This window comes from Sceloporus occidentalis, unplaced genomic scaffold (genome assembly GCF_023333645.1).
Source record: "Sceloporus occidentalis isolate IW3139 unplaced genomic scaffold, rSceOcc1.0.p SCAF_9, whole genome shotgun sequence".
In the NCBI taxonomy this organism is placed as follows: domain Eukaryota; kingdom Metazoa; phylum Chordata; class Lepidosauria; order Squamata; family Phrynosomatidae; genus Sceloporus; species Sceloporus occidentalis.
The window spans coordinates 34,998,678-35,016,805 of record NW_028316989.1 but is presented as its reverse complement, the minus strand read 5'-3'; the positions used below and the strand labels follow the sequence as shown (position 1 = coordinate 35,016,805).

At 40.1% G+C, this 18,128-nt stretch overlaps 1 protein-coding gene across 2 annotated transcripts in view; it reads left to right on the top strand.

Moving 5' to 3' along the window:
- The window catches only part of ARIH1 (ariadne RBR E3 ubiquitin protein ligase 1), a 45,129-nt gene that overhangs the window by 20,636 nt on the left and 6,365 nt on the right, over positions 1-18,128 (top strand). The window contains exons 3-12 of one of the 2 annotated variants that reach the window (XM_089538728.1): positions 1,936-2,080; positions 4,744-4,836; positions 5,846-5,901; positions 9,688-9,754; positions 12,258-12,364; positions 12,736-12,778; positions 13,079-13,150; positions 13,915-14,045; positions 14,531-14,588; positions 16,211-16,471. In XM_089538728.1, coding sequence (XP_089394854.1) covers positions 1,936-2,080; positions 4,744-4,836; positions 5,846-5,901; positions 9,688-9,754; positions 12,258-12,364; positions 12,736-12,778; positions 13,079-13,150; positions 13,915-14,045; positions 14,531-14,588; positions 16,211-16,471 — 1,033 coding nt within the window. Of the gene's footprint in view, positions 1-1,935; positions 2,081-4,743; positions 4,837-5,845; positions 5,902-9,687; positions 9,755-12,257; positions 12,365-12,735; positions 12,779-13,078; positions 13,151-13,914; positions 14,046-14,530; positions 14,590-16,199; positions 16,472-18,128 lie in introns of both variants that reach the window. The other variant, XM_089538726.1, reaches the window with a different exon arrangement.

The window sequence follows — 18,128 nt, the reverse complement described above, 5'->3', positions numbered from 1 at the left end:
TAGTTGAATTTTGAGTTTTATATAGGTATATAGTATATACAGGAATTATCAACCCCTAACTTCCCATGTTTTTTTGTGTATAGCAGAAGTTCACTCATTGTGAAGTCGAAGCCTTTCATGGCCGGCATCCATAGTTTTTTGTGGGTTTTTTGGGCTATGTGGCCATGTTCTAGCAGAGTTTCTTCACTTGTTGCATTTTATGGATTCCAAAAGAAAACTTTTCATCAGGAGTTTTCTTACATTCTCTGAAGTTTCCAGTTCTTAGTGTGTGTGTGGAGGGGGCTGCCTTACTTCTGGGTCTTCATATTGCTAATCTATCTGGATTTAAACTTTAATATTACAGTAGCCAATTATGGGTCAGGAAATGTCAGACACAGTTTTTCCCTTTTGTTTCCTTTTTCTTTGGTTTAGATTTTTTGACCACTGGATTTAGGCCAACAAAAAAAAATGTAAAACTGAAGTAGCTGTAAGTAATCAAAATATTCCAGGTCAAAACAGTTACTTTTGTAACTCTTATGGCTATTTCAGAGTTGGGCTTAAATGATTATATTTGAGGTTCAGCTGAGCAAGATCCACTGGGATACAATGAATTTCCTGCATCTGTTATTGTTATCTCTAAAATATAAAAAAATACTTTCAATTTTTTTAACCTTGTAAATGAATGTATGAGAACATGAAGTAAGAAGAGAAAAGTGGGTTGAAAGAATTGATGTACGGCAGTATAGTTCTCATGAAAGATGTGAGTTTGGAGAAGCGTTTCTAGATTCTTGTAGCTCACCCTGTGTGTCCATCACCAAGTCAAGCATCCCTAAGTAATGGGAGAACAGGGAGGGGCAGGTTAATGGTGGATTTTCCTAGCTCCGTGTGATATTCTCACCCAGCCTCTGCTAACTGGGATGGGGAGGGTGTGGGGTGCACCACGGCTGCATCTGCACTGCAGAAATAATCTGGTTTGACACCACTTGGTGCCATAACAAACTACAATTCCCAGAATTCCATAGCATTGAGCCATGGCAATTAAAGAGTTGTCACACCGGATTATTTCTTCCCCAAGTCAGAATCATAGGCCCCATACAGACAGGCCAAAATAAAGCTGCTTTGGGCCACATTGGAGGTATGTTGTTTAAATGATGCATGCCTCCTAAGAGTTCAGAAGCCGCACCAAAGCCATGCTCCAATCCTAAGGACTGGAGCATGGCTTTGGCGCAATTTCCGGACACTTAGGAGGCATGCATCATTTAAACAGCATACCTCCAAAGTGACCCAAAGCAGCTTTATTTTGGTCTGTCTGTATGGGCCCATAAAGAATTCTAGCATTTTATTAAACATGTGGTGAATCAGAGAACCCATTTACTTTCTGCCAATGGTCATGAAGCCACTTGGAATGAAAAAGGTTAATGCTACATCCAAATTGACTCTTCTCATTCTTAGACAAGCCAGGAGTTTTATACCAGGAGCAAACAAGTATGTTCTTAGATAGGATAGCAAGCCAGGAATCCCCATACATACATAATGCTGAGCTCTTTCTTACTTGTGATTTCCTAGTTTAGACATTTCTGTCAAGAAGAGGATCTAGGAGGGAGTTAAACTGACAGTGTATGTTAGCTTGTTATTAAACTTGAATTTTCAAGAATTCTTGCTTATTGTTCTGTATGATATGGGCCAGGACTACTGTTGTTTCCCTGGTTCCAGATCTCCTTTGTACTGGGTTTTGTGCATTGTTTCAGCTTCACAGCTTTTTAGGAGCCAGAGCAAATCACTTCTGATGGTACATGTTGAGACAGAATGAAGGCTCTTCTTATTTCAGTAGGGACTGCAGAGCTATTTCATACTTGCAAGTGCTTTTCTAGTCCCTAACTATTCTCAAAGAAGAGCAGATGATTTTTCTTGCATTTAATATATTTGCTTTCTTTTCCTGTTTTAATAAAATAACAGGTACTTTGATGGCAACCTGGAGAAGCTCTTTGCAGAATGTCATGTAATTAATCCTAGTAAAAAATCTCGAACACGTCAAATGAACACAAGGTCATCTGCGCAGGATATGCCTTGCCAGATCTGCTATCTAAACTATCCTAACTCGGTGAGTGCCTTCTGAACTGTTAATCAAGTGTTTATCATTTCAGTGAGATCACTGTGTTGACTTTGGACATAAAAATGTAGTCAGTGTGTGAGTTGGTATGGAGGAGAATTGGTGATTATAGGGCTAGCAGTTTTTATATGCACCTTTTTGAATCAAAAGAAAATGCTTGGTTCTTTGTCAAAAAATCAGAAGAGCAATGATGTTTTCTCTGATGTTATGTTTTCTTTGTACAAGTAATTATAAAATGGGGTGGGAATTGTGGGCCATAGGCTGCATGCAGCCTTAAGGTGAAATCTGTGATATACTCATCAAACTCCCAGAACACCTCTGCCCCATTTATGGACCATTGTTCAAACTCTTGAACCCCCAACTATAACATGAAATGATATAAGCCATAAACAGATTTTCTTTCCTATCTGCCTATAGTGAAAATTTGGATTGCCGCTTTCTTAATCCAACTTCTAATGATTGTATAGTCACAAAGGTATGTGTACTAAAAATCACTAGAAGACTATTTGAGTCCCTATATTGGGAGAAAGGTGGGATGTGAAAAATAAAATAATAAAATATAATAATATTCCTTTTTACAAGTTTGCACCAAGACAATAAGCATGTGATAGACCACTAAGAAGTTATTGTATAAAAGCTATTATATAGTGAATAAATGGTGGCCAGTTTTTATTAGAAGCTTCTGATTTTTCACTTACATTGCATTATTAGCTACTATGCTGCCTAGGGATGATAAGAATTGCAGTTCATCTCCTCTGAGATGTACCAGGTTGAGGAAGGATGTCCTGTTGTACTTCTTTTTCCCCTGTATAATTTGTAGTAAGTCTGAAAATGTTGGCTTAAATATTCAGTTGGTTTTTGTAATAATCTGAGAAAAGTTGGCCACTCAGAAGAGTTATCTGAGAGCAGTCTAATTAGGCATAAGCACCACTGAGTTCTGTAGGACTTACTTTCTGTTACGTATGTATAGAGTTGTAGCCTTTCCCCCATTAATTTTAGCAAGAGAGTGAAAAAATATAGTTAAATCTCTTTCCACTGAAGTCATTGTGTTTAAAGGTGCTTAAGGCCACTGGACACACTTTACAATCACTGGCACTTTTTAAACCGATACTGTAAAATATCATATATGGATAAAATCTCAGAAAAACTGGGGGAGAAGCTTTATGGCAACTGAGCAAGTAGAAATATACACCCAAACTTGTATTTTTCTGTTGAAGCGGCGGAAAACCTATAAATAGACATTATTGATGCTCTGTTTTTCCCCCTCATTAAACATTTCCTAGTTTCATTTCCCTCTCCTCTGTCTCTGCTTACTGTTTTGTGACCAAGCCTCCATTGCTCCAAAACCTCTGAGTAATGCTATGTACACAGAGGCTAGAGACACACAAGTAGAACTGCTCAGAAAGGATGACATAGCTGTATGAATGACACTTTGCGCTCAACACATTGCTTGTGAAATAGAGAAAAGTTGGCAGAATGCTGATGCTAGAGTGCAGAAATATTACCTCCTCCTGAGTTGTTTGAGGCTAATCATAAGAACTTAACTGTGGTCATCCTGGATCAAACTAAGATCCTTCTAGGACAGGGTTTGGCAGGATGTAGCTTTTCAGATTTTACTGGGTTGCATCTCCCATCAGCCCTGGCCAGCATAGCCAGCGAAGAAAGAGCCTTGTTGGGAGTTGCAGTCCAACATCAGCTGGAGGACCACAGTTAGCTTCTCTTGCTCTGGGAGGACATGGTTCTATTTGTAGACCGTAACGTAAGGCAGCAAATCCTGCCTGATTTTGAAAACTAAGCAGGTTCAACCCTGGTTAGTACCAGGTTACTACAGGTGACTTGAACACACACACACACACACACACACACACACACACACACACACACAGAGAGTATTTCTGGGTAATTGCAGGCAGTGATGGAAAATTAACAGACCAATGTAGGGCTGCTGTAGTGGCAGGGGAAGAAGCAAGGCACATAATGAAGGTGTAGCGAATGGCCGAAAATCTGCTCTTCCCACCCTTAGACTTTATGGATAGAGATTAAGCTGTGAGGATCTTTTAAGTAATGTGGGCAAGTAGGTGAGGAACATAGGCAGAGGAGAAACAAGTATCCCAGGTTACAATTCTCCAAAAGTCAAAGTCATGCATTTGTTTCTCTAGCTAGTGCCATGTTGCTTTCCTTCCCACCATCTCTCATGGCCATGTCATTCTGTCACCTTTCTCTCATGACCATAGCTTTCTACCTTTTCCAGCTCTTATACTAAAGAAGGTGACTTGGAACTATTTTGGCATTTTGTTTTACGATAAATTGTGGTTTGGGAATCTGATGGTATATCCTAGTTCTCTTCCTCCTATAATTCCAAACTGAATTTCATGTCATGGAAGTGAAACTGAGATCTACATTCTGTGCACTTTGAACTTAGATTCATGGAAGAAACTAAATATGGGAGAAGATACAAGAAGAAGGGAATAAATATGACTAGATCTATGGATGCTAGAAAAGATGCAAGAAAAGTGCTGACTCACTGATGGTTAAAAGCGAAGAAGCTGTTATTTGAGAAGATTGCTCATGTATTAACTGAAGATCACAAAAATAAATTCCACGGTAGTATAAGAAGTACATATAACATTTTCTCTCACTCCATTTCTTTGTAGTATTTCACTGGCTTGGAGTGTGGACATAAGTTTTGTATGCAGTGCTGGAGTGAATATTTAACTACCAAAATAATGGAGGAAGGCATGGGACAGGTAAAACGCTTTTATCTTGTGATGATTTATATGTTTTATGTTGGAGAAAGAATGGTTTAAGGGTGGGTCAACACTTGCTGCAAGCATTTCACCCCTGTGTTTTGAGCTCTAGGTTTCCTGCCAACTCACACCTGGGGTTGAGTCATTCCATCTGCCATGCAGGACAATTCCATTTCAACTCCCCTTCCCTGGCCCTAAAGGTGGGAGGAAGCCTTGGATTTGTGGTCCACAGTACCAAAATGATGAGCATCAGTGCCCATTTCAGCTTGCTGCCAGGATAGGGGAACTTGTTGGTTCAGTTTTGCCCTGTTCTTTGAGAAACTAAGTAATATCTTAAAAGAAAAGCGCTAAAAAAAGTTCTATCTTTTTTCTTCAATTCTGATACTGGGAGAAGGACTAGTCGTCTTTCTCTCCTCTTTCCAGGCATCGGGGAGAGTCCTGGCAACTACAAATATTTGGACTTTGGTTAACCTAAATCAATGTATCCACTGTTAGAGTTTTATGTTGCCATGGGTTTTGTAGTTGTGATCTAGAAAGCTATTTTCCCCTTCAGCTGATAGTGTAGATAATGAATAATGTGTTTTCTGAGGAATAGGCTGGAACACTTTTTCTGTTGAAGTAATCTTACCTAGGGGATAACTTTCTGGGAGAAGTGTGCCTGTAATAGATTAATAAAACTTTATTTCTCTCTGCTTTTGCCCTATCCTCATACTCTGCCCTCTCCTGCCCACCACCCATATAGTGATCTGAACTGATCAGTTGCAAAGCGCTTTTGAAATTAAGTCATGCGTTGCAGATTTTCCATCCCTGGGTTAGACTTTCAGTTTTAAGCTCTTGCTTTGCCAAGGTGCTACAACCGTCCTGTGTGGCAGAAATGGCTGTTCAGTGTACATATTTCTTAGAAATTATTCACCAGTGACCAAATTAATCAAACAATGACCAAACTAATAAAAAAAACATAACTGATGTTTTTCTCTGTCTCCCACCCCATCTTTTTCACCTTCACCAGACAATTTCATGCCCTGCTCATGGCTGTGATATCTTGGTTGATGACAATACAGTTATGTAAGTATTACAGTTGATGTGTGTTTTTAGATCTACCTCCCTTCCTCCATTAAACCAGGAGGAGAAACCAGGCATAGTCAGACACTCATTCTAGACTAAGACAACTGATTTCAGTAAACTTAGAGAAGTACTGGGGCTGATTCCATGGTCAGGAATACTAAAAGAGAAGGGAGTCTTATGATCCTATGATTCTGTGAGTTCAGGACAGATGACTGAAGGCACAATTTAAAACAGTTCCAGTGAGGAAGAAATATGGGAGGTGTCCCAAGAAACCAGGATGGATGACTAAGGAACTTTCAACTGAGCTAAGTTTTAAACTGAACATGTATAAGAAATGGAAAACAGGGGAAATCACCAAAAAGGAAGTCAATCAAATAGCTAGCATGTGTAGGGGTAAAGTCAGAAAAGCTAAAACACAGAATGAACTCAGGCTTGCTAGAGAAGTTAAGTACAATAAAGGGGGCTTTTTTGGATTTGTCCACAGCAAAAAGAAGAAAAAGGAAATGGTAGGGCCACTGCATGGAGAAGATGGCAAAATGCTAACAAGAGACAGAGAAAAGGCAGAATTACTCAACACCTTCTTTGCCTCAGTGTTCTCAGAAAAGGAAGGCAAAGGGTACTCAACCTGAGGATAATGGAGCAGAGGACAGAATAGGAAATTCAGCACAGAATAAGCAAAAAGATAGTACAAGAATACCTGGTTAATCTAAATGAATATAAGTCTCCAGGACCTGATGAACTACATCCAAGAATATTAAAAGAACTGGCAAATTTAATATTAGAGCCAATGGCAATAATCTTTGAGAACTCCTGGAGAACAGTCCCAGCAGACTGGAGAAGGGCAAACATTGTCCCCATCTTCAAAAAAGGGGAAAAGGAGGATCCTAACAATTATCATCCAGTTAGTCTGACATCAATACCAGAAAAGATTCTAGAGCAGATCATTAAACAGAGAGTCTGTGAACATCTAGAAGGCAATGCCACAATCACAAATAGTCAACACTGGTTTCAGAGAAACAAGTCATGCCAGACAAATCTGATCTCTCTCTCTCTTTTATTATAAAATTACCAGCTTGGTAGATGAAGGGAATGCTGTGGATATAGTATATCTTGATTTCAGTAAGGCCTTTGACAAGGTTCCATGACATTCTTGCAAACAGAGGGTTAGACAAGGCAACTGTTACATGGATTTGTAATTGGCTGTCCGGCCGAACACAAAGGGTGCTCAACAGTGGTTCCATATCATCCTGGAGAGAAGTGACCAGTGGCCTGCCACAGGGTTCTGGGCCCAGTGCTATTCAACATCTTTATCAATGACTTAGATGACAAAATTAGGGGGATGCTTATCAAATTTGCAGATGACACCAAATTAGGAGGAGTAGCCAACACCTCAGAGGACTGGATCAAAATTCAAAATGACCTGAATAGACTAGAAAGCTGGTCCAAAGCTGACAAAATGATATTCAACAGGGAAAATTTAAGGTACTGCACTTAGGGCAGAAAAACAAAACACATAGATATAGGATGGAGAATACCTGACTGAATGAGACTGTATGTGAAAGAGATCTAGGAGTCCAAGTAGACCACAAGTTGAACATGAGTCAACAGTGCAATGTGGCAGCTAAAAGCCCAATGCAGTTTTAGGCTGCATCAATGGAAGCATAGTGTCTAGATCAAGGGAAGTAATAGTGCCACTCTATTCTGCTTTGGTCAGACCCCACCTGGAATATTGTGTCCAGTTCTGGGCACCACAATTCAGAAAGGATATTGATAAGCTGGAGCATGTCCAAAGGAGGGTGACTGAATGGTGAAGGGTCTTGAAACCATGCCCTGTGAGGAATGCCTTAGGGAGCTGGGGATGTTTAGCCTGGTGAAGAGAAGGTTAAGAGGTGATAAGATAGTCCTGTTTAAATATTTGAAGGGATGTCACACTGAGGATGGAGCAAGCTTGTTTTCTGCTGCTCCAGAGAACAGGACCCAGAACAATGGATGCAAGCTCCAGGGAAAGAGATTCCACCTCAACATTAGGAGGAACTTCCTGACAGTAAGTGCTGTTTGACAGTGGAACACACTCCTTTGGAGAGTTGGTGGAGTCTCCTTCGTTGGAGGTCTTCAAACAGGTTGGATGGCCATCTGTCAGGGATATTTTGATTGTGAGTTCCTGCAAGGCAAGGGGTTGGACTGGATGGCCCTTTTGGTTTCTTCCAACTCTATGATTCTGTGAAACCCTAAAACAGTCATACAACCTTTGGCTGGTTTAAAGTTGTTGTGTACAGAGATGATGATTCAACTCTTGTGCTGATCCAAGGCCATTTGTATCTATGGATGTCTCATGAACAATCAGTCCCCCCCCCCCTCCGGCTGTTTCTGCAGTATCAACCAAACAGTGCTCTTCCATTGCCACCTCATTCAGTTCTGTGCTTGCAGCTAACAAAAAGTAGCAGGAATGGAAGCTACAAGGTGTCATAATCTTAGACCTTTTAAGGCAGTATATTGATATAAAGAATACTGAATAGTCTAGAGGAAATGCATTTGGTTCCTCTGTCTTAAAGGAGTGGTAACATTTATGAGCCATAGAAACATGAACACTGAGTCATGCTTTAAACAAACAAAAAGTCTGCATTATTGTGTGGTTTGCATACTTATTTGTCCCACTTCTTGAACAGAAAGGACACAGTGTCTCTGAGAGCGTCCTTTCCCATCTGTACTTTAATGGGCTAATACCCTTTGATGTCTGGATGGGGCAGTGCCCCAGAACATATGCATTGCTGCTGTAGGCCTGTATCCTTCTGGGAGGAAGCGATTGTTGTGGAAGGATAGTGGATGGAGGGATGAGAAGTAGTGACACAGTTTTGTAAACTACCTCAAACACGAGAGGATTTTTATTTTGTTATTAATGTATTGAGGTTTTTACAAAGTTATAGAAAGATCATTTAAGTTTTTTTCCAATAGCTACTTTCACAGTCTTAGAGGAAGATATTTCTGAAGAACAATTAGGTCACCACATAAACCAAGTTCATGATCTCAGCATCCTTGCATATTACATGTATTAGTCAACTACATTGCATAATTCTTTCCAGAAATAAAATGTTGAATTCTTCATTTCTTGGTGTTAGTATTGCTTAAATAAGTGCTTTGGCCTGTTATCAATAGCTTTTTTAACTACGTGCCAGAAGGGGAATTCTGTAACTCTTGAGTATATATAACCTATGTTAAACATTCTGCAAACCATAGATGTTCAGCTGATATTATGGAAGTCTGAAATCATCTGATGAAAAAATCATACTTGGGTTTACTGCTTCTTAAACTAGCATCTCAGCCTATAATATAATCTTAATTTTTACAGTGGTGAAATTATTTTGATCTGCTTTCAAAAACTGAAAGGAAAGTGCCAAATGTCCAGCTGCATTCAGATTTGCTCATTAATGAGCAAATTGTACAGAGAAAAACATAGTTCCATTGATGACTATCGGTACACCCATTTTGCTGTTTTGTAAGTGGAATAATAACACTATAACAGTGTAGTGTGATGTTGTCCTAAGTGTCCAAGATGCTACTAGCATACCTGGAGGTCACAAATCCATGACTCATTTTAAGTTCATCAGATTGGTTTAGTCAGGCTGTGGCTACTGAACCTCCAAAAGTTTTTAAATGCTGTCATTGAGCCCAGTTGGATCTCTAGTTTTACTGATTGTATGATCTGTAAAATAAAAACTCTCCAAGTGTTGAGTTCCTGAGTGTTTTTAGTAAATGTTTCTCTCTCTCTCTTTTTTTTTCCCCTCATAGGCGCCTGATCACAGATTCAAAAGTTAAATTAAAGTACCAGCATTTAATAACTAATAGTTTTGTAGAGGTGAGTATTCATTTTAAAACTGTATGCAGAAGAGACTGACTGTTGTTTTGGGGTGTTGTCCCTGTTTCCCTGTCTTTTGCTGCAGGCATTGAAATGTTGGTAATTAAATTTGGGCAAATTTTGAGAGAGGGAAATTTGTCAACTACAGTCGGCCCTCCTTATAGTTGGCTTACCTGCTGCAGCTTTGAGCTTATATGGAAGGCAAGCCCCGGCAGAAATAATGGGGTGCGTACTTGTGCTGGGCGCCCTGTGTGCCGCCACAAGTACACACTCCATTAATAATAAATAATAATAATTTGTTTTATTTATATACCGCTATTCCAAAGATCATAGCAGTGAACAGCAAGTAAGCTAATTAGTAAGTAAGCTAATTTGTCCCCAACAGTCTGGGTACTCATTTTAGCGACCTCGGAAGGATGCAAGCCTGAGTCGAGCTTAAAATCTCTATGTTTATGGGTTTCAGCTCCTGAGCAGAACATCAGGTTGACATTATTTTCTATGGGGCTTGAGCATATGCTCTTTTCCCCATACGTGAGGTGGTGGTGTCCGGAATGGATCCCCCGCATATGGGGAGGACAGACTGTGTATTTGTTTTGGCAAAGGTTCAGTTGGACACTTGGGCTTGAATTCTATAGTCCCTCCGAGTACACCCATTGAATCAGTTGTGAAATAGTGTGTCAAAATATGGGTAAATTCTGTTGATTCAGTGGATTGACTTGAGTTCTAGTCAAGTCTTGTAGATTCAGGGATGTGGCTTCCTTGATTGAGTGCACCCATCTGTAATACAGTGGTACCTCGGGATACGAATTACCCAGGTTACGAAATTTTCAGGATACGAAAAAAAATAATTTAAAAAAAAATTTCCGGGTTAAGAAAGTTTTTTCGGGTTACGAAAAAACTTTTGGTGCTTTTCGGCGCGATTTCACACGGAATCGCGGCTTTTCCCCATTAGCGCCTATGGGGATTCGGCTTGCGAAAGCCTTTCGGGTTACGAAATTGACAGCGGAACGAATTAATTTCGTAACCCGAGGCACCACTGTATGTTTTTTCTCTTTTCCTACTGCTGTCTATCTTACAAAGCATTATTATCTTTTCTAGTGAGTCATGTCTTCTCATGATATGTCCAAAGTGTGACAGTCTCAGTTTAGTTACCTTGGCTTTTGGAGTGCTGCTTCAGATAAAACATTTTAAGATGGGATGTCTCTTAAAATTAGCAAACCAGTGTACAAGTTTGCTCCCTAATTTAATGATTTAATGACAGATGTTCCAGTGATTAAAGAAAGTAATTGTTTTAGCAGTATATTATTGATCTTGTAAGAGGAATTTTAAGTACTTGATTCATAGTCAGTCCCTGGATTAAAACTAGGCACTAGCATTTTATGTTTCTTCATCGAAAGTTGCCACAGTTGGTTATGAGCTGGCATCAGGGTTAACAACAGCTGATACCTAACAACATTCACTAAAACTTTCCTGTTTCCATATCCCAGAAGTGCATAGGCAGGCATGTTAACTGAGCTTTCAGTTGTCATAAACAATTTGAGTTCCATTTGTGAAATACTAGTGCTGCTTAATCAGAAGAGAGATCCAGAAATCACACCAGGCCCAATGTAGCTTTCTTTGCAACCTTTGTGAATGTACCTTGTCTAGTGCCAAAGCTTAATGAACATGATGCTCAGCCACAAAACCAACAGGGCTCACTGGCTGAATTCTGAGCAGAAAGCAAATGGACAGAGTAGTGGCTCCTTCCTGCCCTCCCCTCACCAAAAAAAAAAAACCTCTTCACTTAACATGAAAGATGAGTGACTTCTAAAATGTCTTTGTCACTTGCCACCTTCCTTATTGTTTATTAGAAATTCAGACTTTGTCTTGGTGTAAGCAGGACTGGGCAGCTGTGGCTTTCTGTGGTTAATTTTTCATCTAGAACCTCTATCAGCATTAGCTAGCATAACCAATGGTGAGGGATTATGGGACTTGTAGTCCCATTTAGAGGCGTATAGTTGGCCATGCTTAAATAAGTACCGAAAGATGCAAACTTTCTAAGAACTTTGGACAGGTTTTTTATATCATTGTAGGAAGATTATAACAGCTAGGATAATCCATTTATTAGTTTTAGTTTGCATTATTTGTAGTCTGTGATGGGAGACTTAAGTGAAACTATAATACCTTCTGTTTAGACAGACACCTTAGATAACCTTTTTTTTTTACTCCATAACTGTTTGTGTGAAGTTGGTTTTGGACATGCTGGAGTTTGAGTGTTGGTAGGAGTAAGGGCAATGATCTTCTCTTATATCAAAGTGGGAGTGATGACCTTGATGAAATGGCACCTTGGGTAACACAAAACTAATGGGTAGGAAAGGGCTATCCTGCATCAGTATCTTTCAGTATGCTCCTATACATATGACATTGTATAGTGAGACTTAATCACAGGTAAGTGTGTATAGGACTGTAGCCTTTGTTTTGGCTGTCCTAATTGTCAAGATCTGCTCCCTTTTTATCTCTTCAGTGCAATCGACTGTTAAAATGGTGTCCTGCTCCAGATTGCCACCATGTTGTTAAAGTTCAATATCCTGATGCTAAGCCTGTTCGCTGTAAATGTGGCCGTCAGTTTTGGTAAGCAAAGCATTTCACCTGTTGGTTGTTCTGAACTCCTTAAGCTAAAATGCAATAATTATACTTGTAGGTCCTCTTTAAATAGCCTTCATTGGTATTACTTTTGAACAAACAGGCCCACAGAGTTATTCTCAGCACGTTGAACATGGCATGCTCAGGGACTGAAAAACCTGTTCCTTTTTCATCCCTTTTTGTTTTCTGTTTTCTTTTTGTTGCATGCCTGGGATTGCAAATGTGAGGACTGTCAGACACAGTACATTGCTTATAGGCTGCTTGATGGAATTCAGTAATGTAGGCATGCAGTAGAGAAACCTCAAAGTTCCCATGCTGCTTAACTCTAAATTGTGATGTGTAACCTTTTTTATTTACAGCTTTAACTGTGGTGAAAACTGGCACGATCCTGTTAAGTGCAAGGTCAGTACTATCAGCTTTCTCACCTAATTGTGTGTAAGGGATCAAAACAATATATACTCCCTGTTTTAGTGATGATACAGTACATCAATGCCCTATTTGATTATTGTCATTTAAAGAGTCTTAAAACAAGGGCAACTTGTATAACAAATCTTTCAGGCTAGATATCAAAGCCTGTGAGCTATGTGTAATGTGTATATTTAGGTTTGCAGGTAGCCTTTTTCATTTGATGCCAACTAATGACTTCAAGAGCTTTTTATAACAGTTTTGGAACAATTCTGCTCTCCCTCTCTCTCCTAACAGTGGTTAAAGAAGTGGATTAAGAAGTGTGATGACGACAGTGAAACTTCTAATTGGATTGCAGCAAACACAAAGGTTTGATGATTTCAATTTTTCTCAAAAACCATAGCCAGATTCACACTATGAGAGCTGCTTTTCTCTTCCAGAGAATCTCTCTGACAAATCTCACAGCTTCCCTGGTGACTAGGGAAGCGCAGTTCCTCCAAGTAAATAATGATGCACACTTACAGAGAGAGACCCTACTTCTGTCTAGTGCTAATGTGAGGCTTACAGCCTAAATAGAAGAAAGACATTGAACTGACAAACATGGAAATACAGTTTAGAGCTAGTACTTTCAGACATGGTGTTTTTCTGAGTGTAAGGACACAGGAAATTGCCTTTTACTAGGCTATGCTAAACAGTCCATCTAGCTTAGTATTGACTATATCAGGGATGAGGAACCTTTGGCTATTTGGGTGTTTTGGATTACAACTCGCATAGTCATTTAACATTAAATGGCTAGGTTTTCAGACAACTGAAATTCAAAACATCTGGTTTCAAAGGTTCCTTATCCCTAGTCTACAGTGACTTGTGGTACTTCTCTGGGATTTCAGACAGAATCCTTTTCTTCCCTTACCTGTAGATCCTTGTGACATTTTGTGTGCAAAGCAGGTGCCCCACAATGAAACGATATGGCTGCTTTTCCCCTCGACTTCTAAAGCAGTAATAGGAAGCCAATTGACTGGGATGTGTATCTAGAAGAGTTAGTGCTTCAAATGTATGAACTATCTACACACACACCCCACCTCAGACAATTACCTGTTACCATTCCTTCTTACCACTCTTCATGCCCTTCTCAGGAATGCCCTAAATGCCACGTGACCATAGAAAAGGATGGAGGCTGCAATCACATGGTCTGTCGGAATCAGAATTGCAAAGCAGAGTTTTGCTGGGTGTGTCTCGGCCCTTGGGAGCCACATGGGTCTGCCTGGTATGTTTAAAAGTATCCTTTTTGAGCTTTCTGTAGAGCAGAAAAACTGAAAGGAGCAAATATCTCTCTGTGTCTTATTTTTTTTTTTTAGGAGCAGAAGATCTGGTCTGTTCTACAGTGACCAGTGATCTGGTCAGATCTATGCCCTACAGCAGTGATAGTGAACCTTGTAGAGGCTGAGTGCCCAAACTGCAACCCAAAACCCATTTATTAATGCAAAGCGCCGTGTCCCTCTGGCTTTCTAGTAACGAACTCTGGCAAACTCTGTGCTGGGGCGTTGGCACATGTACCCACAGAGAGGGCTCTGAGTGCCACCTCTGACATGTGTGCCATAGGTTCACCATCACTGCCCTACAGGCTGTCAGATGTATTAGAGATTTTTATGTTTCTAGTTACACACCATTGAAAGAGTGATGTTTCAGATGGATAAAAAATAGAGCATGGTAACTCTAGAAATCTACATGTTGACAAAATTATCTTTTCAGGTACAACTGTAACCGCTACAATGAGGATGATGCAAAGGCAGCAAGAGATGCCCAAGAGGTGAGTCCATAACTCTTGCTGGCTGAGATAATATGCTTCCTTAAGAGACTTTAGTCTGTCTCTTCTTCTTTTGCATTCTTTGAGCTAGTGAACTTTGAGGACTACTATCTTCTAGGCCAAATTTCACAAAACTGTTAGGCTTTGGTCCTAGAGACAGAGTAGGCTTCTTTGCTTCCTCTTGTTGAAATTCTGGGCAACTTGTAAAACTGTGAAACTTGAACATAAGCATTAGTCTGGAGTTTCCTTTAAGCAGTGTCAAACCATCCAAGGCTTTTTTAAACCACTGCTTATTTCAAAAAAGAGTTATCCATGTTTATTTGTTTATTTAGAATATTTATACCCAACTCTTCGGCCATAAAGACTCATAGTGGCTTACAAATTGTTAATTTGACAGTTTCCTGCCCTCAGATTTACAGTCTAAATAAGGCAGGACACAAAAGGAAAGGGGAATGGCAGTGGGAGAGGGGAATAAGTCCATAAGTTGGTACTAATGGCAGTTGGGATGGTTCTGCTGCTTCTGGGTCTAGGCATGTGGATATCAACTCCATGTGGGCAGTTTCCTTTAACCATATTGTGTGACAACTGTTATGTCTGCCCACTGATGCCATGCAGATTGTTTTATACTGAAAATAAAAATGTTTGGCTGGAGTTTACATGGTTAACTATACAAAGGTGACAAGTGTGGAATTGCAGGAAATTGTTACAGGGTATCCTAAGGTCCTCACAGTACCATTGCAACAGGAGATTCTCAGCATTGTTTTGAAGCTTGCAGAGGACACCTACTTGCTCTCTTTGGCTCTTTTAAACATTGACTCCTTTTTAAAATTTAAACAAATCTGTTATTACATCTCTATTTGGACTTTGAGCCAGCATGGCATAGTGGTTTGAGTATTGGACTGTGACTCTGGAAGACGAGGGTTCAAATCCCTGCTTAGCCAAGGAAACCCACTGAGTAGCCTTTGGCAAATCACTATCTCTCAGCCTTAGAGGAAGGCAAGGGCAAACCCCCTCTGAACAATTTTCTCTGAACAAGAAAATAGGGTTGCCATGACTCAGAAATGACTTCAAGCCTTAGAGCAGGGGTCCCCAAACTGTGCCCTTTAAGAGATTTTGGACTTCAGGTCCCAGAAGTGTCAGCCGTGTTGGCCAATAGTCTGGGATTCTGGGAGCTGAAGTCCAAAATCTCTTAAAGAGCACAGTTGGGGACCACTAACTTAGAGGAAGGCAAGGGCAAATCCCCTTTGAATAAATTTCTCTGAACAAGAAAATAGAGTTGCCATGACTAAAATTGATACGTGATGGCTCTGCCTCCACACTTTATCTTCACAAAAACCCTGCGTAGTAAATTGAGAAGCAGGCAGGCCAGCCTACAGTCACCCAATGAGTTTCATGGCTTTTGAACATGGATTCTCCCTAGGTCCCAGTTTTGCATTTCAAACCACACGTTGACTGTATAGTTCTAAAGGGTTGGGCTCAGAGCAGACAGAATAACTTTTCATTCCTCTGTGCAGGAATATTTTGAGACCGGTATCTGCCTCAAATATCTCTTACAACGCAGGCCATCTGTTATTACTCTGTTTTAACTATTGATTTTTCTTTTTCCCTAATGGGAATTAACACAGAGATCCAGAGCAGCCCTGCAGAGGTACCTCTTCTACTGCAACCGTTACATGAATCATATGCAGAGCCTGCGCTTTGAGCACAAACTCTATGCTCAGGTCAAGCAGAAAATGGAGGAGATGCAGCAGCACAACATGTCGTGGATTGAGGTCCAGTTTCTGAAGAAAGCAGTTGATGTCCTCTGCCAGTGTCGTGCCACACTCATGTACACATACGTCTTTGCCTTCTACCTCAAAAAGAATAATCAGTCCATTATCTTTGAGGTAAGGAGAAGTTGTCAGGCTTCTTGAAAAGCAGCACATGTGCATTTGTGTCTCTTTTTCCATCTATTTGGGGCATCCTGTTGAATGAATGGTAGTGGTTGGGTGAAGAGGCAATAAGGAAAAGTTTTAAACCAAAAGTGAACAACTTCTTTCATCCTGAGGGCCAAATGCATTTTCAGAGAAGTTCTTCAGGGTTTGTTTCCAGCAGTGGGGAGAGCCAAAGGAAAAAAAAATATGGGGCCTAAAATACCAGAATCATTCAGTTCAGAGTAGGCATGTGCCAAGTGGGTGGGGACCTTCCCCTGAACCCATCCATGGACCACATTGGCATACTTAATAGCTTTTTCCCCCCGGGGTTTTGGTTTTAGTAAGAGCAAAATGCTACATTTCTTGTGGTTTGGAAGCATTTTCATCTTTAATAAATAAGCCCTCATTTTTGGGAAAGGGCTGTTGCGGTGCGTCATGGGCTACAAAAAAGGATTTTAGGTTGCTGCATTTTCACTACATCCTGGTTTAACTGAAAGCTCTTACTACCAGTAAAGTAAGCCTTAGAGTTAATTAATCTTTTTTGAATTGGGAGGGAAAACCATATAAAATCTAGGGGAACCACCAAACCCTGGTGTCATTGGAAAGGGAGGGGCTGGGATCATCTGGGGAAGATTGAACTAAGCCCCCAGGTTCTACAGTTCCTCCAAAACAACACAACACAAAAGAAAACAAAAAACATTTGGGTACACTTCATGGATACCAGTTTAATGTTTCCAGGAAATTTTGCAGTAACTTCAGAACTGTGCCATTCTTTCTATGCCAGACCACTCATATATGTTATTTTGCAAATGAACACCAACTTCTTGTATTTAATATGTAATGTACTATATTATTAAAGTTTACCACTTTTTGTCTACAGCCTTTCTGTTGCTTGGCTTGTGCTTATTATGTCCACATGTCCTATACTCAGATTTCTCTTCAGAATACGTAAATCTTTTGCCTTTTGCTGAAGACTTCTGCCTGTCCCATTAATAACCTCTGCTATTTTGTGCCTACTGCATCTTTAAAAAGCAGACATGTTACTTCCTTGCTTTAGTCCCAACAAATATGCATGAAGACTGCTGGCATCCTCTAGAGGCCTGACATGAAATTACAGTTTCAAACACTGCTGTGTTCCTGGGCATTACTTTTGTAACAGAAATAATATAGAAAGAATAGGGATCGCTTTCTGCACCACAAAATAGAGAAATTCCGCATGTTTCAGCACAGGTTTTATTCAAGACTAAAAATGTACACATGTGAAATGAAAGAAGCAGGGCAGGTAAGTTTTCCATAAGTGAACAAAAAGAATTTGAACCTTTTAGAGACCTCTTTGAAGGCTTCTTCCAAAATGCATCCATGGATAGTTTTTCTTTCCCCGGTCTTCCATTTTGGTGACCAAACTTATAGACCAATGCTACATTAATATGTTGATAAGGAAGATACTTTCCCTGTTTTTCTTGTCTGTTTGCTTTTTATGCATGCTCAACAAGGGATTCTGTAATCAGCTGCTCTTTATATTTCTTTTGTAGGCAGACAGCTACAGTCAGATCAGCTAGTGTAAAACCCCATTCTTTCCCAACTCAAGCTTTATTGTATTGTTTAATGCAGAGGCACTACTGCAACCTGG